The sequence below is a fragment of the Ursus americanus genome, chromosome 23, assembly GCF_024610735.1.
Source record: "Ursus americanus isolate L20-20 chromosome 23, mUrsAme1.1.p, whole genome shotgun sequence".
NCBI lineage: Eukaryota > Metazoa > Chordata > Mammalia > Carnivora > Ursidae > Ursus > Ursus americanus.
In genome coordinates this window covers 1,484,200-1,505,120 of record NC_142149.1, presented here as the reverse complement: position 1 = coordinate 1,505,120, position 20,921 = coordinate 1,484,200, and the positions used below count along the sequence as shown (strand labels likewise).

General features: G+C 67.4%; 1 protein-coding gene and 1 long non-coding RNA gene across 3 annotated transcripts in view; one reads left to right on the top strand and one right to left on the bottom strand.

Moving 5' to 3' along the window:
• Window positions 1-20,921, top strand: part of BAHCC1 (BAH domain and coiled-coil containing 1) — a 62,733-nt gene that overhangs the window by 25,817 nt on the left and 15,995 nt on the right. The window contains exons 3-11 of one of the 2 annotated variants that reach the window (XM_087854004.1): window positions 1,192-1,371; window positions 11,980-12,102; window positions 15,161-16,900; window positions 17,235-17,340; window positions 17,660-17,868; window positions 18,042-18,200; window positions 18,396-18,571; window positions 18,713-19,043; window positions 19,591-20,418. In XM_087854004.1, the coding sequence (XP_087710130.1) occupies window positions 1,192-1,371; window positions 11,980-12,102; window positions 15,161-16,900; window positions 17,235-17,340; window positions 17,660-17,868; window positions 18,042-18,200; window positions 18,396-18,571; window positions 18,713-19,043; window positions 19,591-20,418 (3,852 nt within the window). Of the gene's footprint in view, window positions 1-1,191; window positions 1,372-11,979; window positions 12,103-15,160; window positions 16,901-17,231; window positions 17,341-17,659; window positions 17,869-18,041; window positions 18,201-18,395; window positions 18,572-18,712; window positions 19,044-19,590; window positions 20,419-20,921 lie in introns of both variants that reach the window. The other variant, XM_087854003.1, reaches the window with a different exon arrangement.
• On the bottom strand, window positions 280-3,617 carry LOC148107915 (uncharacterized). The gene is made up of 3 exons (XR_015721224.1): window positions 3,491-3,617; window positions 605-695; window positions 280-424 (listed from the first exon to the last, which is right to left on the bottom strand). It is a non-coding gene; the product is annotated as an uncharacterized LOC148107915 (long non-coding RNA).

Sequence of the window (20,921 nt, the reverse complement as noted above, 5' to 3'; positions counted from 1 at the left end):
TGCTGAGTCACCCCATGTCTGGGAAGCTCCCAGGGCCACGCCAGGCTGGATGAGGAATCACAAATTCACAAATTCCCCCTGCCCCCCCCCCCCGGGCTGGGAAACAGCTGCCCTGACTCACCTTGGGCAGGGCCTGCAGCCTCTGGGGACCCCCAGGGCCCCTGCAAAACCCACCGGGCCCCTACACTCAGCCCGACCGGGTGGTGAGCCCCCAGGTCCCCGCTCCCCATCCCCTGGGATGGTCCCCAGCCAGGCTCACTGCCCGTGGAACAGGTGACAAGGTGCTGGCAGAGCGGGGCCCTCGAAGTGCAGCCCCAAACCACCCCCAGGCCCGGGGGGGCTGCTCCTCGGAGAGCGGTCTGTGAGCGCAGATGCCCGGTTGGCATGGAAATCCAGGGAGGCTCGCTCAGCCTGGCCGTGGCCACTGGATTTGGGGAGAGAGGAGGCAGTGGCGAGGGTGCCGGTGGACCTGGAGGGCCGCGAGGCCGGCTACCGGGGGAAGCGCAGAGGGTCTGGGAGGCAGATGGCTGTGTGCGCCCGCCTGTCCGCCCAATCGGGGACCGAGCCCGAGAGACCCCGGCGGCTGTGAAAAGCGGGTCCTCACTTCCTCCTCAGGCTTCTCTCATCCTTCCCTCTGCGGCCTTCGTTTCGGTCTCGCTCACCTGGGACTGGGCAGAGGAGTCCGTCGGTTGGACCTGGGGGAGAAGGTTGGGGACCCCACTGTGGGGAGAGGCCCATCCCCCACCCGGTGCTGCCCAGGGGGGTGGGCAGAGGCTGCGGGGCCCGCAGGGCTGGGGCCTCTGCTGACGCTGGAGCTCTCTGGGAGGTGTGGGCAAAGCAGTCTGGCAGGTCTGCCCCGGCAGAGGGACCGGGGCCTGGGAGAGAGGGGCTCTGCCTCAGAGGAGAAGGCCCCCCCCGCAGACCAGCTTGTTCCCCACAGACACAGTGCTTGGCATCTGGCTGCTGAGGGGCGGGGGGCAGAAGTGCAAACGGTCACGGGAGGGCGCCGGACCCCGAGCGCGCCTGTTGGGCAGGGCGGGCGGGTTCTCCTGCCGGAGGCCCCTCAGCTATTTGAAGACAGAAGCCCCGGGAGTTGGGGGCTCGAGAGTCAGCACCGGGCAGGGCTCCCTGGTGGGGTTGCCCTGCCCAGACTCACTCTTGCCCCCCCACCCCCCACCCCCGTGTCCACAGCCGGCAGCCGCCTGATGGGGAACTCTCCGGCCTCCTCTTTCATGGGCAGCTTTCTCACCGGCAGCCTGGGCTCGGCGGCCCCCACGCACCCCAGCGGCCCCGCCCCAGCCCCCTCGGAGCAGGCCTACCGCGCCTCCCACCCCGCCACCTCCCAGATCTGGTTCTCCCACTCCCATGAAGGTAAGTCCGGGGCGGGGGCAAGAAGAGGGGCTCCCCTGCTGTGGCCTGCGGAGGAAGCCCCCATGGCGGAGGTGGTAATTGGTTGGAAACAGGGTGGGGGGGCACCAGGCCGTGGTCCCAGCCAGACATGCAGCACAGATGGGCAGAGAGGGAGGGAAGGAGGTGGGGCTGAGGGGGCTCTGGGGGAGCCGAGGAAATGTGGAGCACAGCTGGGCAGGCCGGGGCCGGGCTGCACCCTCTGCCTGGGGCTGCACCCACCTCCCCAGACTCGGGGAGGTGTGGGCTCCAGATGTGCCCGCCGGGAGGGAGGGGTGGGGAGGAGAGAGCTGTCAACATGAGCAGAGTCCCTCCCAGGCCCCTGGCCTCCTATGGAACGCAGCCCTGCACGCACAGGCTGTGTGGCTGGCAGGAAGGCCCCCGGAGGCCCCTCTGGGACTCTGGAGCTCCCCGCAGTGTCCCCAGCTCTCTGCGGTCTGTTCAGCCCCCTGGTGCGGCGACGTGGGTAGCAGCCCTAGGCCCACGCTTGCTGGTATCCCGGCGGCTTGGGAAGGGTTAAGCCCGGCAGCGCTGGCTGGCACGCAGAGAGGTAATTGCTGTTGGCAGCGGGCGCAGAGGGCTCTCCGCTCCTGGCACGGGCACCGCCGTAACTCAGTGACTGCTGGGCGGCAGGCACCGCAGTTTGCCGAGCGCGCACCCACACACTGCGCCTGCCGCGTGTTCCAGGCAGGGAGATTAGCGCCCGGCGCTGCTGGAGAGCCAGAGAAACCTCTTTGTGCAACAAGAAAGGGGCTGTTTTCCAAACAGGACAGGTGACAAGTGAGGGACAGTTGTTAAAATAATCTGGGCCTTGAGCGCTGTGTGGAGGGCCCGTGTTGGGCAGGCGATAAGGAGCGGCCCTCGTTCCTGGTGGGGAGGCCAGGGCGGCCCGAGGCCTCGGGCAGGCAGAGCAGGATCGCTGGCCCACACTGACCTCCACCCCACGGGCTCCCTGCCCCTGCACACTGAGGGGCCTCCCCGGGGAGAGCCGGTGCAGAGGGGGCTGGGCCCTGGCTCGAGCTTCGAAGCGGCTGTGGGTGGGCCCCAGACTCTCCGCACCTCTCCCCCCGGCCCCTCCAGCCCTTCCGCCTTCTGTGTCGGCCAGGCAGGCTCCCAGCCCTGGCAGGAGCATCTGGGAAGGATGTCTGTGGGAGGGAGGGGCCGAGTGTGGGGTAGCAGGCTGCAGGAGGCCTGCAACAGCCAGGGGGGGACCACCTCAAAATAAAGTAACGGAATAACGGCCACGGCCCCACCCGGGCCCAGCCCCAGCCCCAGCCCCAGGCGCACGGGCGCACCCGGGCTGGCTGACTCAGTTTCCCCTCCATGCAAGGATGGCCCGTGGTCGGGGTGGCAGCTCTGCTTCAGGAGGCATGTATCCCCTTCCCCTCTGTCCCCCCCTTGGGGACCTCGCCAGCATGGAGGGCGGTTTGTGGGCAGTGCCACCTGCCCTGGGGCTCGGGGAGAAGGTGTCCCTGTCCTGCCCCCTGCGGGCTGTGGGGAGGGTGGGGTGGGAGGCAGGCTGCAGACAGCACCCTCAACGGCCTCCCGCCACTCACTTCCCCTGAGCCAACGGCTGCACCAGCCGAGCGGCTGGTAGCCTTTGGGGCACCCGGCCACCCCGAGCTGCAGCCCCAGGAGAGTCCACCTGGCTGGGGGGGGCACCCTAGCCTGTGCGGGCCTGCCTCCACCCTGGCCAGAGTGCTCCAGAGGCTTCTCTGTGGCCTGAGTGGGAAGAGGGTCAGGGCTAGGCCACACTGAGGACATTTGTCCCTCTCAGGCCAGCGCTGAGGCCTGTCCCTCCACCCAGCCCCCAAACACTGCCTGCACCGCCTGGGGCTCCACGTGCCCGCAGCCTGCTGGGGGAGAGCATGCCTGCCACGGCGAGGGGCTCAGTGGGCAAGGGCAGGTGGACAGAGGACGACGGAAGAGAGGATGTGGCCTCTTAACCACCCATCCCGCCTCTGGAGCACAGGGCGTGTAGGGAGCAGAGCCTGTCCAAGGCCGAGATGGGCCTCGGAAGGGGCAGCAGCTCTGAAGGGGAGAGCACACCCCCCGCCCCCCGCCCCAACCTGCCAGGTCCTACCTGAGGGTAGCTGGTGTGTGGGTGTCCTGGGGTCCATGCAACCACATATACCTTCCAGGCCTGTGCCTCAGTTTACCCCCTCGCCGTCTCCCTTTTCTCTGCCTTCCGTTGAGCTGCCCCGCCTCGGGATCTCCTTCCTGCGGGGGTTCCCCTGCCCTCCGCCCTCTGCCTGTCTGCCTGCTGCAGCCTCGCTCCCCCGACAGGCCACGTGGTGCCGGCTGCCTCGCTGCAAGCTTGGAGCGTAAAGGCCGGCAGGCGGGTGGGGCCGGAGCGAGTGGCAGCGCTTGCTGGCTGGCTGCCCTGGCAGCGTGCCTGGCTGCTAGTTTGACTGGGTGCCAGCTGGCTCCCCGCGTGCCGGGGCCTGTTTCTCTGCCGTGTGTGTTCGGAGAGAAGGGGGGTGAGGCGGGCGGGGGGCACGCGACACGGCCGGAGAGTGGGGGCCGGCAGGCATGGTGGGCTGCCTGGGCGGGCTGCTTAGAGGTCTGGCTCTCACCCTCGTCCTGCTTTCTTCCACCGCCCCCAGGATGGGCAGGGTGGCAGGTGCCCCACAAAGCCTGTGCACCAACCCCTCCCTGACCTGGGGTTGGCCCAGGGCTGGGCCCCTAAAGGGTCAGGAGGCCAGGACAGGGCAGCAGGTGGGGGCCAGGTCAGGGGAGAGACTCAGGTGACCCCACCCCGCCAACTCCAGACAGGACTCCCCACCTCTCTGTTAGCGGACCTAGCTCGCCAGCTGGGGGCAGCCCCCAGAGCAAGGGCCCAGGCTTCCTGCAACCCTGGCGGAGCAGCTGGGGTGCAGGGGAGGCACCCTGGCGCTAGAGGAGCCGCCCTGGAACATCTGGCCTGGGGCAGAGCCTCCGGGCCTCCTAGGCTCGCCCAAATGAAGGGTCCTGCCGGAAGCTGGACGTTCCCCTCTGAGGCTTAGGTGGGAGTGGGTGGCGGAACTGGCCCAGGGCAGGGGTGAGCCAGTGTCCAGCCCGCCTGCCCTGGGTGGGTCGCCTGCCCTGGGTGGGTTGGAGCGGGGGGGGGGGGGGGGGGGGGCTCACAGCACAGCTGGTCCCATTGTCATGGAGCCTGGCCCCTCTCTCCCCACCCCACCCCCAGCTGCCGGGCTGGGACCACCCACAGGGCCGGTGAAAGGGGATTCTGTTCCTGGGGGCTCAGCTGGGGAGGGGTGGGGCCCCTTAGCTGCTGCACACCATAGCCCGGGCTACTCATGGTCTCTTGTGCCACCTGGAGGGGGAGCCTTGGGAGGCAGCAGGCCCACGTGCCATCCCCGGCTGTGGGCCCCGCGGGCCTCCCTCTGGGGCTGGGCCGGCCTCCAGTGGGCGCTCCCTGCTGCGCCCAGCCCCCAGTTCCCCACATCCTGCCAGCTGCCCCTCCAGGACCTCAGGCCTCAGCCTCATGGGAACGCTGGGGAGGGAGTGGGAGCCCGGAGCACGGCTGTGTGAGGGACCAAGGTGTCACCCAGCTTCCATCATCTCCGCGTGACCCCAGAGGTCATCCTGCCTCCTGGAGCTCTGTATTCCAGAACCATCTGGAGGAGCTGTCTGAGGCGTGTCTCCGCCCTGGACCCCGGCCCCTCTCCCCAAGCCCTGTCAGCTCCTTCTTCTCCTGGCCTCAGTTTCCCTGATGGCTCAAATCTCCTGGGACTCCGCCCCCCCAGAACCACTGATGACTCTTAGCGCCCCTCTCCTGAGCGGGGAAGGAGGCGCCCACATCTGCGGCCCCCTCGCCCTGCCTCCCTGACCCCTGCCCATGCTGGAAGGAAGGAGGTGGCTCGTGGGGACAGCTGACTGCTCTGCGATCTGAGGACAGAGTGTGGGAAGGCGCCCAAGTTCCCTGGGTCCCAACACGGAAATCAGGGAGGCCCGTCTCTTGTGGACCTCGGACCCCCTCCAGAGCCTCCTTGGGGCTTTTGTGTGGCCAGCCTTCCCTGACCCCTGCCGATGCCCCCCATCCCTGGCTGTACCCTGCCCTGGTCCATGTCCCCATCAGGGTCCCAGCCTGCAGTCCACCCCCCAGCTGCAGGCCTGACCTGGGCTTCCTCCAGGGGGCTCCTGACTTGTGTAATTGGTTGCTGGGAGCACAGGTCCCAACCTGATCCCTGGGAGGCTAGTCCCGGGCAGGGGCCACTCTGCTGGCCCAGCCTGCCCGGTGCTGCTCCCGGTCCTGAGGCCACAGGTGGCCCTGAGGTCGGGAGGCCAGGGCCAGTCCCTGGCTCTAGGTCAGGCCAGGAGCACAGCTGTGGTGCTTGGGATAATGACATTTTGTGCTGACCCTGGCCCAGGGATGGCTCTGGCTTGTTTACTTCTCTGGGCAACACTTGGTATGTGGGCGGCTCCCCGTTTTATAGGGGAGGAAACAGGCTTGGGAAAGTGTGTGGTGGGCTTCGAGTCCGGAGAGCCTGACTGGGAGGCTGTCCACTGCTCCCTTTCTCTCGGAGGCCCCGGGTGTCCCCGAACCCTGTCTCCCTTTGCCTTCCTCGTGTCGGGAGTAGGTTCCCCCTTTTCCAGCTCCTATGGGGACCCAAGCCAGGGTGCCTGCGGCCCCGTGCCCAGGCAGTTGTGGGGGGCAGGGGGAGTCAGGACCGTGCGGGACCAGGCCCAAGGCCCTTGCCCCTTGCAAAGGTCATCGTCACTGCTCAAGAGTGGTGCCCAAGAGGCTGGGAGCCCACGGCACGTCTGGGCCTCCGTCGCCCCGGCTGCACACCGCCCTGACCAGAAGAGCCCTTCTGACCCAGCGTGATACAGTCAAAGCATGGCCTCCTGGCCAGCCCGTGCCAGGCGGAGGCCTCCCTGGGCATTCGCCGGCGACCACTCTGTCCTGGCTTGTGCCCTGTGGCAGCTGTCCACCACTGGGCCAGCAGCCTTGGCCCCTTCCTGGGCTGACATTTGCAGAGGGAGTGCGTGTGAGGACAGCACTCTCCACGCTGGGGAGAGGTCCCTGTGTCACCGCTCGGGGAAGATGGCCTGTCTGCGGCCCAGCCGTATGTGGGGCTGGGTTGGGGTGTTCTCGTGGCCCCAGGCACGTTGGCCTGCGTGTGGCCAGGCCACCCTAACCATGGGGCTTGGAGCCCTCTGGAGGGCAGGTGGCCGCCCCTGGATGGCTTCCTAGCAGTCAGAGTTGTACTGTGGGATGTCAGTGAAGGTTTTGGGGGTCACGCCGGTTTGCCCCACCTCGCTCTGAGGAGCTCTGCCTCTGTGCTCTGGGCACCCTGAGCCTTGCTCCTCCGTGCAGAGCGTGTGCCAGGAGCCCGGGACGGTCCATGACCTGCCCGGATCCCAGGCAGGCTGCCCACTGCTTTTGTTCCAGAGATGCCTGCAGGAGCCCGTCCCCTTCCCCTGCTCTTAGCACTCCTCTGGGCCTGGGAGGAGACCAGGGCTGCCAGGCCCCGCACCTTGTGCAGTGGGGGGCAGTGTGTATGCATGGAGCTGCCAAACCGGGACTTGGACAGATAGGATGAGACCGAAACCACCAAGAGCCCACACCGGGGCCCCGACCCCCAGCTGTGGGAGGCTGAGGCGTGGGCTCTCCCCGAGCGCTGAGCTTGCGAAGCCCACTCCATCCCAGAGAGGGAGTCTCACTCTGAAAGCCCAGCGTGGACCCCCACGGGTCTGACCACCAAGTGTGAGGGGGCCTCTGGACGGAAGCAGGGAGGACATGGGGAGGGGCTGTTGCAAGCTTATTCTCTTCAGATACTAAAGCAGGGATGGCCCATGTCCTGCCAGCTAGCTGCCAACGCTCCTCCCCTTCCCAGGGCAGACATTAAAAACTAGTCAATCACAGCACTCCAGCGGCATGTGGGTACAGCCTCAGAATCCTTCTGAACCTAGCATTCTGGGTGGTCACTGTCATTTAGTAGACTTGTGTGCCACACTTGAAGCCCACACTTGACATCCTGGAAGGGGTGTCACGTGGGAGAGAGCCAGCATCCAGTTAGGGTCAGGCGTGGGGCCAGGACCCCTAGCCGGCCATGTGTGGCAGCATCCTGACTGACAGGAGTGTGGCAGGGCCAGGGTGGGATCCATGAGGGCCGGCAGGCAGGCAGGGGTGCGAGGTCTGCTGGGGCTGCATCTGGAGGGGCTGACCCTTGCTGAACCCCCCCAAGAGTGGGCCTGACCCAGAGGAGACAGGGCTCTGATTGGCCAGACGGGCAGTCTGGTTCCTCAGAGCCCGCCCCCAGTGGTCATGTTGTGGGGAGCTGCCTTCCGGGTTTGACGCTGGGACCCTCCTGGCGGCCCGCCGCCCCAGCTCAAGGCTCGTCCAGGGATTGGAGCCTCAGGATAGGGGAGGGTGACCCATGCAGGGAGATAGCAGTGCTGTTTGCCAAGGTGGCCTGGGGACAGGGGCGCCTGCTGCGGAAAGGCAGGACCCTGGCGGAGGGAAGGTGGCGGGAGTCTACTGAGCTCTGTGGGCCTGCGCTGGGGACCCCCAGCCTCCCCCAGAGAGTCCCGGTCCTCTGCTTGGCTGGCCACACCCCCTGCCCCCAGACCTGGCCTCCTGAGAGACGGCGAGAGCAGTGCCCAGCGCCCCCCTAGGAAGGCGGCCCCTGGGAGGGCAGGGTCGGGGGGTTGCTGCCCCCCAGCCTTAGTGGAGCAGAGGTTTGGGGTCTGGCCCGGGGTGGGTGGGGAAGGACTGCAGTGGGACCCAGGCGTGAGGAGGTCCTGCGGGGTGGGCCGAGCGGCTCCACTGGGAGAGGAGGGCAGACACGGGGGTGCCGGGGCCGCCCCTCCTTCCTCGTGGCTCAGGGGCTTGCAGAGGGCCTTGGGTCCTCCCAGGCACCCACCTCTTCACTGGGGTTGGGAGAAGCCCCCGCCCTCCATGGCACCCCTGTCTTCTTGTCCTTGTCCCCTCTGAAGTGTCCCTGCCTTTGTTCCTATCTCTGCTGTGCTTCAGACCTGCCTTCAGAGCAGCCCCTACCTGGGGCGAGCTGCCCGCTGTCCTCTGCCCACCCCCCAACTTCCCGCGACCTTCCCGGAGAGCCAGCGAAGGCGTCGCGGTGTGGGGTCATTGCCCCCAGCAGCCCAGGGACCTGTTTTGCGCTGCTCCTGCCCAGCACCTGACTGTTTGTGCTTCATTACAGCCACCGGGTGATGGCCTTGACCCTTTGTCCCCTGTTGTCCCTTGTGTCACGGGATTAGGTTGAGTCTCCTGGCAGCTCACAGCAGCGACGGCAGATGGAGAGTGTCCATCATGAGACGCCCACTGAGGCCCGGGGCCCTGCCTCAGAGCTCATCAAGGCCCTCCAGGGCCTCGAGGGCGGTGGGAACCCAGGGATGGGCCCGGGACCTGGCCCCCCACCATGGACCGTTGATTTACACGCAATCACCACCTGTCCCTTAAGGTGGTCACGGTAGCCCCAACTGCAAGGGATACAAGGGTCTGGGAAGGAGGTCCCAGACCACACTGTCCCCTGCAGGAATGTGGGGTTGAGGACCTCTGGTCCTGGGTTCCTGGATATCCAGCCCCCCACTCCGATCCCTGTGCCTCGAGCCCTCCTGATGACCGCAGCCCCACCTTCACCCCCCGCCACAGCCCCTTCAAGGCTAGCAGCCGGGGGTCCCAGCCACATCGGCCCTGGCTGATGCCCTCTCAGAACAGCTGCTCCGGTTTGTAAAATCCTTGTTTATTTTCCTCAGTTCAGAGAGCATGATCATGTTGGGGGAAAGGGCTGGGCTAGGGGCCCCCCAGATCCCCTTCCAGCCCCCCCAGGCCCCAGCCCATGCCCCTTCTGCTGCTTCTTCCCCCCGTGGGCCCCCGACTTCCTCCCCCCAGCCCAAATCCCCTCTGGGGTCTCGGGGGGAGGCTGGAGGTGGGAGTGGGGCCCCTGCGCCCCGGCCTGGACGGCCACCAGCTCAGGCCGTACCCTCACTGCCCCCACCCTGCCAGCTGAGCGCCTGCTCCCCAAGAGGCCGGGTGGGCTGCAGGCCTGGACCTCCCGAGGGGGTCACGGGGTGGGGGGTGGGGGGGGGTCCACGCCCGGGAAACGGGTTCTGGGAAGGAGGAATTTACAGACTTCTGTTTACCAAAACGAGGCCCGTAAAACATTTAACAGCAGCCAGTTAAAAGGGGACAGCTGTGGTGGTTTCACCGCTCCCCCATACAGCGCACACAGGCCTGGCCCCCTGCCCTGCTGCTCCTGTCCCCGGCCCGCTCGCAGCGTTTGTCAAGGCCTCCAGGAGCTGAGTTTAATCTCAGGAGCAGCAGTTCCAGATGCATCTCGGCACACGGACCAGGCCAGCTGGCCAGGCTCTCCGGACCCAGCCCTGCCTTCAGCAGGAGGGGCTCAAGGGGACAGGCCAGGGCGGCCGTTGGCACCTTTCCCGAGCCATCAGATGAGCCCAGGGGTGTGAGCCCGAAGCAGGGAGACCTCTAGGGCCTCCTGGAGGCTGCAGATGGGGCCGGTGTAGTGGGGTGCTGTGAGCCTCTGGGACCTGGGACACATTCTGCATAGAACGGTCCTTGGGGAGGGGACTCCACAGCTTCACCTCGGACCCACTGGGCCAGAGGACATAAGACGGCATCATTAGGGTCTGGAGGGTGGCCTGCCTCTGCCGCAGGGCCCGCTGGGATCGGGTGGCAGGCCACCCCGTGTGGAATGGGAGCCTGCTCTTTGGGGATCCGGGAGCACCCCCATTCCCTGCTGGCCGTGTTCCACTCCAAGCTCTGCTCCTGCAGCCCCATTCGTAACCTCTGAGCTGAGAGACAGCCTGCCCCATGCTGGCACAGCTCCCCCCTAGCCTCAGGCCTGGCGAGGGGCTCCAGGGCCCCTGATAATGACAGTGGGCTCCGGGCTGCCCCCCCCCGTGCACCCACAGCTGCCCCCCCACACTGAGATACAGCCAGGCCCCACCGGCCTCCACCCTCCCCCCGACCCCCAGGCAGCCTCGGCATCCCGGCAGGCCCACCTCAGGCAGTGAGTGAATGCCCCAGGCCCTCTGAGGACATGGGGGCCTGGAGGTCTGTCCTGTGGTTCTGACCCTGCCCCTTCTGGAAAGGTGTTTCCCACAAGTTACTCTGGAGTGCTCAGCCACCAGCTGTTACAAGGAATGTTCCAATGGGGCAGCAGAGGGTTCGGTCATAAATGGAGTTTGGAAAACAGTTGATGAGCAAGATGGAATGGACCCCACTGTGACACACTCAGAGGGGGTGCCGGTGCCCCTGGTCCCCAGGCGTGTGGCTCCCGGCATGCCTACGACAGGCACTCGCCTGGGGACCTGGCCTGTCCTGCCCTTCCGGGACGGCTGTCTACAGGGCCCCGTGGCAGCTCCTCCCTCTCCCTGTCCCTGTGGCCCTGCTCCCTGGGGAAACCCCTGGATGGCTGCTCCTTCTTGGCAGCCAAGGCTGCCCGGAAGGGTGGGAAGCTACTCCCAGGAGCCGGCCGCTCTTGGGACAATCATGGGGTCCCCAAGAGAAACTCCTACAGAGCACATTTTCCATGGAGAAGAAGTTCAGAGCATTGGCTCAAAGCACAAGTCTTAGAGTAAGACTGTCCTGCCCGCCACAGCCCAGCTGGCCACTCGGCGGCCCCGGCGATGGGCCCACACTGCCACCGCTCCCTGCTCGGCCAGGTCAGGAATTACTGGTGGTGAAGAACCACATTCAAGGTGACTGGTGGCTCTGGGCGTCCAGCAGACACACCTGTGCCTGGCCAGGGCCCCAGGGCCTGGACGGGCCTCCCAGGCCATGCTAACTTCTGTCCGTCTTCATCCCTTCTGGGCCAGTGTGTGTGTCCCAGATGGCTGGAGCCCCCAAGGTCCACGGCTGGTGGGGATGGGGGGGTGGGGGGGGGGCAGGGTGCGGTTGGTTTTCCTGTGCTGGGCAGGGCCAGGCCTGGAGGACAGTTTAGGCCCCAGGGGGACAGAGAAGGGCCTGGCTAGCATGACTCAGAAGTGCCAGGGAGGGTCTCCGGGCTGGGGGCCAGCTCCCTCTGTAGATCGCAGAGCACAGAGGAAGCCCAGCCCGTGGACAGCCCGCGGGGCCGGCCGCCTCCAGCAAGACAGGGCTCTGCCACACCCCAACTGCGCCAGCCCCAGGGCATGGGCTGCCCGACCCCGGAGCCGCCCAGTAGCTTGGACGTAGCAGGCCAAGGGGGTGTCTGGCCCTGGCCGTGCTGGCTGGGAGTCGAGCCCGTGTCCAGCGTGTGTGTCCTCCCAGGTTGCCTCTCCAGAGCCGTTTTGCTGCCCTGCCCGGAGCTCCCGTGCTGCCGAGGGCTGCTGGGGGAGGAAGCACAGGCACCCTCCTCCGTCCCCCATCCTCCTCTCCCAGCCCATCAGCAATTCAATTTGTGCCGCACCAGAGGGATGGTGTTAGTCAAGTCAGAGTTAATATGATGTATTGATGGGTTGATTTCCCACCGGCGGACTATGCACCCGGCTCTGCGGGGCGTCGCCCCCGGGCTGCCCACCGCTTCTCACCTCCCTAGGGTCGGGGCGGCCGCGGCCTCGGCCTGGGAGGTGACTCTGTAGCCAGTCTCCTTGCTTCTCTAGCTCCAGGGTACCCCAGATTTTCGGGGAGTCTGGCATCCACCTTCCTACCCATGAGCCACTTGGATCACCATGGAAACAGCAATGTTCTCTACGGGCAACATCGTTTCTATGGAACCCAAAAAGGCAAGTGCTGGCTTGGGGCCGTGCTGGGGTCTGGGGCGCAGGGCATCCCGGAGGGTGGGGCAGGGCGGGGCCGGGGGCTTCTGGGGCCCTGGGTAAAGGCGGCACGCCTGGGCAGACCTTCCCCCGGGTCTCAGCCACAGCAGTGCAGGGGCTGAAGGAGAGTGAGCCTGCTTCTCAGGCTCCTGGAGGGCTGAACGTCCCAGGAGCAGGGCCAGAGGCAGGTTACGCGCTGGGGCCAGGTGAGCACTCTGAAGCCACAGCCGTGCTGCCGGGACCTCTCTGGCTCCCGTGGAAGCGTCTCCAGTAACTGCGGTCCCGAGGGGTGGCGCTCAGCTCCCTCAGCACCCAGCCTTGCCCCGCACACCTATTTCCTGTCCCCTCCCCCTGCCTGGGCAGCCCAGGGAGAAGATGCCATCTGGCAGGGTGTGGAGGCCCCCAGGAGCCGGCACCAGTGGCCTCACTGAGCAGCACGAGTCCCAGGCCCCCACTGTGTACCAGGCCCTCGGGTCACACAGAGGCTGCAGGCCATGTCGGGGCAGCAGTGTGTCCCAGCACACAGAGGAGGGGCTCTCCCTCCACTGGCAGAAGGGGGCCTCCAGAGGCGTCCCTGGAGAGGGGACACTGAGGTCGGGGCTTTGCTGAAGAGAAGACAGGACTGGTGGGGCCGCGCGAGCACGCTCTCCCGTGTGCACGCACACACTGTCGTGCAAAGGCCCGACCTCCAGGGCATGGATCCCATCGAGGAGCCCGAGGGAGGTGGGGCTGCCTGGAGAAAGGACAGGTTGTGGGGAGTGGCCGGGGGGCCTTCGGGCCCTGTCTCGCAGGTTTTTCTTGGGTGGAGTGCCATCTCATCTGGGCCTTAGAAAGGGCTGTCTGGGTGGTGCCCAGGAGATGGGCAGGGAGACTGTTGTGTTGGTTACATGTTTCAGATGACAGGTGGTATAGACGGATTGGGACACGAGGACCAGGAGGCCCTAGATGACCTCCGTCTGTGGCCAGGCTGCGGGAGGGGTGCAGCTCGGAGGGGGGCCATCGTCCACACAGAGGGGCTTTCCCAGTGGTATCCGGGAGGAGGCTGGACACACGTGGTGGGGGTCCGTGCCACGGGAGCCCCCGGGTGAGGACAGACACAGCTCGGGGGGGCCCAAGGAGCCCTGAGGCTGGGGGTCTCCGTGGAGGCAGAGGAGGGGCCCACCAAACACCCAGCAGGGTCTGGAAGATGGACAGGACACCAGGCAGGGCTCCAAGAGGTAGTGGTTAGATCAGAGGGGGTCTCGGGGGAGGAAGGGGACGGCAGCGAGGCAGTCTGGGAGGTGAGCCTATGGCTAACCCTCCTGTCCTCCTACCCCCCCGCCAGCCCTTTCTCCCAACTAGCCTCCCACTCCAGGACATTGGTGTGTCTTGTGACTTTGGGCCTGGCAGGGCAGCTGAGGTCGGAAAAGCCTCAGCCTTGACCCAGCCCGGGACTGGCCGGCTGGGATTAATGCAGATGAGACCTGGCCTGCGGTGGGGGGGGGGGGGCAAGAGAGCCCCCCACCCCCATCCCCAGGGGATGGATAGATGCTGGACGCTCCCAGGGAACCCACGTTTCCTTCAGCTTGGGCCAGGTGCCCTGCTCCCCCGAGGACAGCCCCCCACAGGCCACGGGCTGGGTCCCCCAAACTCCCACAAGTGCAACTGTTTGGACAGCGTTCGTCAGGGCTGAACCAGAGCCAGAACCCCTCCAGCAGCGGGTCGCTGGCATCCCGGAGCGCTGGTGGCCTCTCGGCTTTCAGCACTGTGGTGGAGTCGCATCCAGGAACATTTGGGTTTCGGAAATCAAGCTAATTAGGGTTCACCCAGGCTACCCTCTTCCCCCTTGTTTTAATTAGCAGGAAATTGACAAGGAACTTCTGGACTGAGGACAGTTTTACAAGTTCCAAATGTTCTTTGTTCCCCCTCGTCTGCCCCCTCTGGGCTCCAGGCCCTCCGCGCAGCCTGTCTGCCACCCCAGCTGGGTGTAGGGGGTAGCCCCCCGGTCCCCAGAGACAGGACCCCAGCCCTCGCTCTGGGAGCAGTGGGCGTCACCACAGCCGGCCGGGGACCCCCAGAGAGAGCATGGCCCCGGGCGGGAAGGGCTTGCCCCGGGCCAAGGGCCCAGGCTGGACAGCAAGCAGTAGCCCAGCACAGGGAGCCGGGGCTCCACCCGCCCCCCACCCGCCTACATGGGCCCGAGCTGCAGGGTGTCGAAAGCCGGTAGCAGGCTAGGAGTAGGGACTGTCGGCTGGGGCCACTTTCTCGTCGTCCTTCTCTGAGCCAGAGCCCCAGCCAGAGGCATCCACAGTGGCCATGCAGAGTTGCCAGGGGCCTCCCCGGGTCCTTCACAACCAGCCCAGCCTCAGATGGGGCCTCATGCTGTCCTGGGGGTCTGAGCTCTCACCGGGGCCTGGTCAGAGCTGGCCCTCAGCGGTCCTCCGTGCATGGTCCCACCGCCCGCAGGCGCGCTCCTGCAGCACTCCGTGTGGCTGGGTGTCTGGGCACCGCCTGCTGCGTGGTGGCCGTGCCATGCCCCAGGCCATGTGCGCCACCGTCCACCTAGCCAGCCCGCAGCTCCCTGGCGTTGAAGGTTCTGCGGCTGTTTGTGAAGACCGGCCCAGGTCCCGCTCCCCCAGCGATGCATGGGGGGGGGGGGATGCCTGGTCAGCGCTCACTACCACCTGTTCCTGCGCTCCCCCCACTCATCCCTGGGCACCGGGCGGGGCAAGGGTCTGGGCCCTTCGCAGGGGCGGGAGTTCCGTTGACGGGGCACAGCACTGTGGTTTAGAATGACCCGAGAGTCCTAGACGGACAGTCGCACAGTGTGAATGTGCCCGTGCTCCGGGGTGTACGATTCCACGTGGTGAGCATGGGGAACTGGACACGATGTCTTTTTCAACTGTAAACCTTCCCAGACGGTAGCCGCGGGTCACTGCCAGCTGGTGGCAGTGGAGAGGCTCCTAAGGCCTGTGTCCTGGGGAAGTCGGACCTCTCCAGCCCCTGCCCCAGCTCACCCAGTGACCTCGGTTCTCTTGGCATGCAGATAACTTCTACCTGCCCCCCCAGCCCACCCTCCTGCCTGCCAACCACAACTTCCCCGGCGTGGCCCGGGCCGCCCCCGGCCACCCCATCGGCTCCTGCAGCCGTGACCGAGGCGAGGCCGGCCCCCTGCAGAAGGGCACCAAGGACTTCGACCGCTTCCTCCTGGGCAGAGAGAAGGCCAGCAAGGCGGCGGAGGGCAAGGAGCGGCCGGCGGCCGAGGAGGAGGGCAGCAAGGAGCGCCACAAGCTGGTGCTGCCCATGCCGGCGGACGGCCACTGCAAGGAGAGTGGTGTCACGCCCCGTGGGGCCTGCGAGGGCCGCCCCAAGCACCTCGCCTCCTGCCTCCTTAACACCAAGGTGCTGAACGGTGAGATGGGCAAGGCCGCACTGGCCAGCTGTGCGGGTGGCATGCTGGTGAGGCCGGGCGTGGGCGTCGCGGCCTCCGGACGCTGCCCCAAGGAGGCGGCAGGCCCCGCGGAGCCCGGGCCGGCCTTCAGCGAGTGCCTGGAGCGGCGGCAGATGCTGCATCATGCTGTGGCCTATACCGTGCCGTCCGGCCTGCCCACCGGGCCACCCCCGCCCCTCAGCACGGCCGCCGGCTCCTTCCCCTGCCTGCAGCTGCACGCGGGCCCGGACGGGCTCTGCCCGCTGCAGGACAAAGTCCCCCGAGACCTGAAGGCCAGCGGGCCCACCTTCGTGCCTTCCGTGGGACACCTGGCTGAGAAGAGCCGCCCCTTCCAGGCCACCGAGGCCTGTGCCGTGGCAGGTGAGGGCAAAGACCGACACCTCGACGGCACCTTGGCCCCCGAGCATGCCGTGCCCTATGGGGTCTCCTATGCCCACCTGAAGGCCGAGGGCAAGGGCGAGCGGCGGCCTGGGGGCTTTGAGGCTGCACTCAACCCACGGCTCAAGGGCCTGGAGTATCTCAACAGCACAGGCCCCGAGACCCCCTTCTCCGGGCTCCCCAAAGGCGGTCTGGACAAAAGTGGCTACTTCGAGCTGCCCGCCCACTCACAGGACTGTGCCCGGCCAGGCCACCAGGACCCGCTGGGTGGGAAGGTCACCCAGGCCTGCTGCACTTTAGATAAGACCGCCAGCAAGGAGACCCCCGCAGGTCCCCCTGGGGCCCAGAAGGTGGCCCGGATCCGGCATCAGCAGCACTTGGTGACCCCCGAGGCAGAGCCAGGGGGTGGCGGGGCTGAAGCCAAGCGCAAGTCCCTGGAGCTGGCCTCTCTGGGCTACGGCGGGCCCCACCTGCCCCCGTGGAGCGTCCAGTCCGGCCAGGGCACTGCCATGGCCATTGGCGAGGAGCGCAAGCCTGGCACCTACCTGGACCCCTTTAGCGGCAGCCTGCAGCAGGCCGCCCTCCTGCCCCAGGACCTGCCCGCACCGCCCGACGAGGTCTCGGCCATGAAGAACTTACTCAAGTACAGCAACCAAGCCCTGGTCGTCGGCCAGAAGGCGCCCTTCGTGGGTCTGGGCGGCCTCAAGGCCAGCTGTGCCCAGCAGGATATGAAGTTCCCAGCCTCCAAGGGCCCAGCCCAGGCCCCCAGCGAGGCAGAGAGGCCCGACTGTGCCCGAAGCCGGGAGCACGACACCCCGCATAGTGACGCGGAAGTGAGGCAGCCGCCCGTGGGCATCGCCGTGGCCCTGTCCCGGCAGAAGGACTCGGTGAGCCGGCCGGAGACGGCCTACAGCGCCAATGCCGGGCGGCAGGGACGGGCAGCCCCAGCCTTCAAAGGTAGGCCCCTTGGCAGGGAGGGAGGCGGGGAGTGTGGCTGACCTGCCCTCATGGGCCCGTCTGAAGCTTCCCAGGGATGGGCCCTGGGCGCTCCTGCCGTCCCCTCCCCACGTCAGCAGTCCCGTCCCTCCAAGGGCTGACCAGCCCGCCCCATCCCTCGAAGCCGCCAGTTCCCCACACCTGCCTTCAGCAGAACCCCTGAGGCCAAGGCAGGAGACCCTCCCTCGGTTCGTTGGCCCCCATGGCTCGAAGCGGGGTCCCTGCTTGCTTCAGCCGCTGGCTCCCCTGCCACCCCGACCCTCCACCCTTCTACCATCTCCTCCCCGTGCAGCAGGCGGTGCGCCCCGCTCTGTGCACACACTGGACCTGGAGGCCGAGGAGGAAAGGGTGCGCCTGTCTGAGGACCGCCTGGGGCTGGCCGGCCGGGAGCTGCGGCTGCAGTAAGAGCGGGGGCTTTGGCCACCGGGGCGGGAGCCAGGCCACAGCCCTGGGTATAGTGGCCTGACGCCGGCTGGGTAGTGCACTCCCCCCGCCCCCGGGCTTTGCTGGGGCTTCTGCCCGTGTCGTGTCAGGGGGAGCTCTGGGGACTTCCCTCCGCTGTCAGGGCCACAGCTGGGACGGGGGCCCCCGGTACCGAGGCCCACCTGATCCTGGGGTGTCCCCGTGACCCTCCAAGGCTGACGTCGACAGGATGGGGTGGAAGAGCTGGGTGGGTGGCTGGCGGTTGTCCTTAGCCACCCTCACCCCTGTCACCCACAGGGACAACAAGGACCGCCTAGAGTTCTCCCGGGTCCACCCGGCAGGTGGCTGCCCTGGAGACCTGGCCCCTCATCTCATGATCGCCAGCGGCTCCTCCCTGCAGAGCGGCCAGCTGGGCGGGGACCCGGCCTCCCACCCGCACCCTGCCCACCCCCCCTGGCTGCCCCGCACCCGCAGCCCCTCCCTGTGGATGGGGGGACATTCCTACGGTCAGTGCTCCGAGGGCAGTCGGGGGGCAGCCGGCGGGCATGGGGCAGGGCACGTGTCCTGGCCGGGCTTGATGGGCAGGGCTGGCCTGGAGCTGACCAGCCCAAGAGCACGGGGCCTGGCCGGCCTGGGCTCCCCGCTCCACGCTGCCTTACTGCTGTGCTTGTGTCCCCAGGCCTTGGGCACCCCGCCCTGCACCAGAACTTGCCCCCAGGCTTCACCACCTCCGTGCCCGGCTCCATGCCCTCCGTCTTCCCCCTCTCCCAGGACAGCCCCGCACAGCTAGTCATTCTGCCCTCAGAGCCCACACCCCACACCGCCCCCCATGCGCTTGGTAAGAGGCTGTGGTACGTGGGGTGTGGGAAGTGGGTCTGAGGAAGGGAGCAGCCCGCGGTGGGTGGGGCAGCGAGGCAGGCCCCCGGCCGCTGCCCAGGAAGCAGGGGAGAGGTAGACGGGTCACTCAAGTGTCTGGGGCGCAGCCCGCGTCCCGTTTCGCTGGGTCTGATGGCTCCTCTGGCCCTCCCCGCAGCTGACGTCATGGACCAGGCCTCCCTGTGGCCCCCCATGTATGGGGGCCGGGGCCCCGCCTCCCACGTGCAGCACCCAGGCCAGCTCCCCGTGTACCCCCGGTCGCAGCTCCTGCGGCAGCAAGAGCTCTACGCCCTGCAGCAGAAGCAGCAGCAGCAGCGGGCAGCCCCCGTCCAGGTACCTGCCCCACCCCCACCCCACCCCCACCCCCGTGGCACCCAGCGCACTGCTCCTCCCGACCCTCATGCTCCAGCCGGGCCTGGCCCTGGAATCCCCGCCCGCGGGACGATGCCCTGAGCCTCTCCCTCACCCTGACAGCGGAAGCCCGAAGACCATCACCCGGAGCTGGAGGAGCCCGCCCAGGAGAAGACCCTGAAGTCCACCCACAAGCCAGTTGCCTTAACCCCCACAGCCAAGGGCACCCCTTCACTGGCCACCGTAGGCCCTGCCAAGCTGTCACCTTGCTGCCACTCGCCTACCCCGAAGCCCCCCACCGGCTGCCCCACAACGCCACCACGCCCCAGCGCCCCGTGCACTTTATCCGTCTGCCCCTCGGGCAGCCCCGGGCCAGGCTCCAAGCTGCCCAGCTCCGAGGACAAGAGTGGGGAGGCCCGGCGGTCTGGCGCCGACCTTAGCACGTTGGAACCAGGTGAGAGTGGGCCTCACTGGGCTGACCTTGGCCCGCCCCCTTCCACTCTGAGGCCTTTTCCCACTTCTGGGTGTGCAGAGCTGAAGTGAGCGGGCCGCCTCGTTGGGCACCTGCAGGGGTGCCCTCACCTACCCAGGCAGGGCCCAGGGCACTGTTGCATGTCCTCTGTTCTTTCTCTCCTTTCCCGTCCACAATCCTTCCATGGGGGAAGCACTCAGGGCCCCCGCCATCTCCTCCCCACTTCCTGGCAGACAGGACAGGACGAGGGTTGGGCTCACTGCCCAGCAGTGGCGGCCACCAATGACAAAGTGCCTGGCCTGCCGGGGACGGTGGCAGGAGCTGGGCCCAGCCCGGAGTTTGGGTCTCGGCCCCCCGTCGTGTAACGTGCTCCCCGTTCCTGTCTCACCTGCTCCGAAGGCAAAGGCAGAGGGCCGGGGACCCTCCCTCCCAGGTGTGAGTCTGGGATCTGAGGCCACCCTCCCCCATCTAGAAGAGGTTCACCCGTACCCACAGCTGCCCCCTCCTGACAAAACCTGCTCTTTCGCAGACCTGCCTCCTGGATACGCCTGTCCTATGGCCAGCTCGGGCTTCTCCCTGTCCCGCAGCGTGCACTCTCCTGACCTCTCGGACCCCAAAACTATGCAAACTGCAGCCCCCAGGGTCCAGCCTGAGCCAGCGAGGACGTTCCCGCCCGGGGAGCTGCCCCCCCGAAGCCCCCAGAGCCCACAGGAGCCGGGGTTGCCCTCAGGGGCCAGGGAGGCCACCCAGGACCTTGCCGCCACCCCATACCCTGCCGAGCGGGGACCCCTGGGGAAGGCAACAGACCCCAGCCCACTGGAGGGGCTTCGAGAACTGCGATGTGGGGCCCTCCTCGAGGGAGGGGGCCCCAAGGCCATTGGCCAGGCTCATTCTACTCAGGGAGGGGCTGCAGAGGAGGGGGCCGCAGTGGACGGGGGTGGGGAGGTGGGGCCAGGGCCCTCATCAGGGGCCGGCCCCCAGGCCCCGCAGCAGCAGAGGAGTCTGGGCGTCCTCAATGAGGCCGGGCCAGGCAAGCAGCAGGCCCCGGAGGAAGCAGAGTCGGAGGAGGGGGCTGAGGCTCAGGAGGACAAGCCGGAGGAGGAAGAGGGCCAGGGGCCAACTTTCAAGAACAGCCGCCTGCCCGGAGCACTCCTGGGCCTGGACGCCCTGGTGGCAGCCACCATCGACCTGGGGGACCTGCCAGGCATCGGCCCGCCGGACCCGCAGCTGGCCGCTGCCCCGGGACCCCCACGCACAGGCCCTTCGCCCTGTAGCTCAGGGACTCACGGCATTGCCCTGCTCAGTGAGCTGGCCGACCTGGAGATCCAGCAGCAGAGGAGGGGGCCAGCTTTGCCAGGTGAGTACCGCCCCACCCTCCGGGAGCCCTCTGGGGCCCAGGGTCAGCTGGCCAGACCGTGGGCTTCGGTGCCGTAGTCCCACAGTGCGGCCCCCACAGCTGCCCTTCCACCCCCGGCCCTGGTGGCTGGGGGCAGGGCGCTTGGCTTCAGAGGAGTGGCCTCTAGGGCAGCACCTCCCGTTGTCGTGATGCTCACAGCGCCCTGCAGGGGCCTCGCAGGTGTCCTACAAGCAGGCGTCCTACAAGCAGGTGTCCTACAAGGGTGCGCAGGCCGACGGGGGGTGAGGCGGCTACCTGGGAAAGCAGGAAGGGTTGTGCTCCCCTCTGTCGGCATGCAGCCCTGACCTCCTCCCACCCAGGCCCAGGGGAGGTAGCTTGAGGCTGAGACAGTCCCCAGGCCTCGGACCCACATGTCCCCCGCAGTTTCACCAGGCTGGGGGCTGGGGGGCTGGTGCTTCCTGCCCCAGGGCTGACCTGCCGGTTGAGATGCTCCTGGGCTCCCC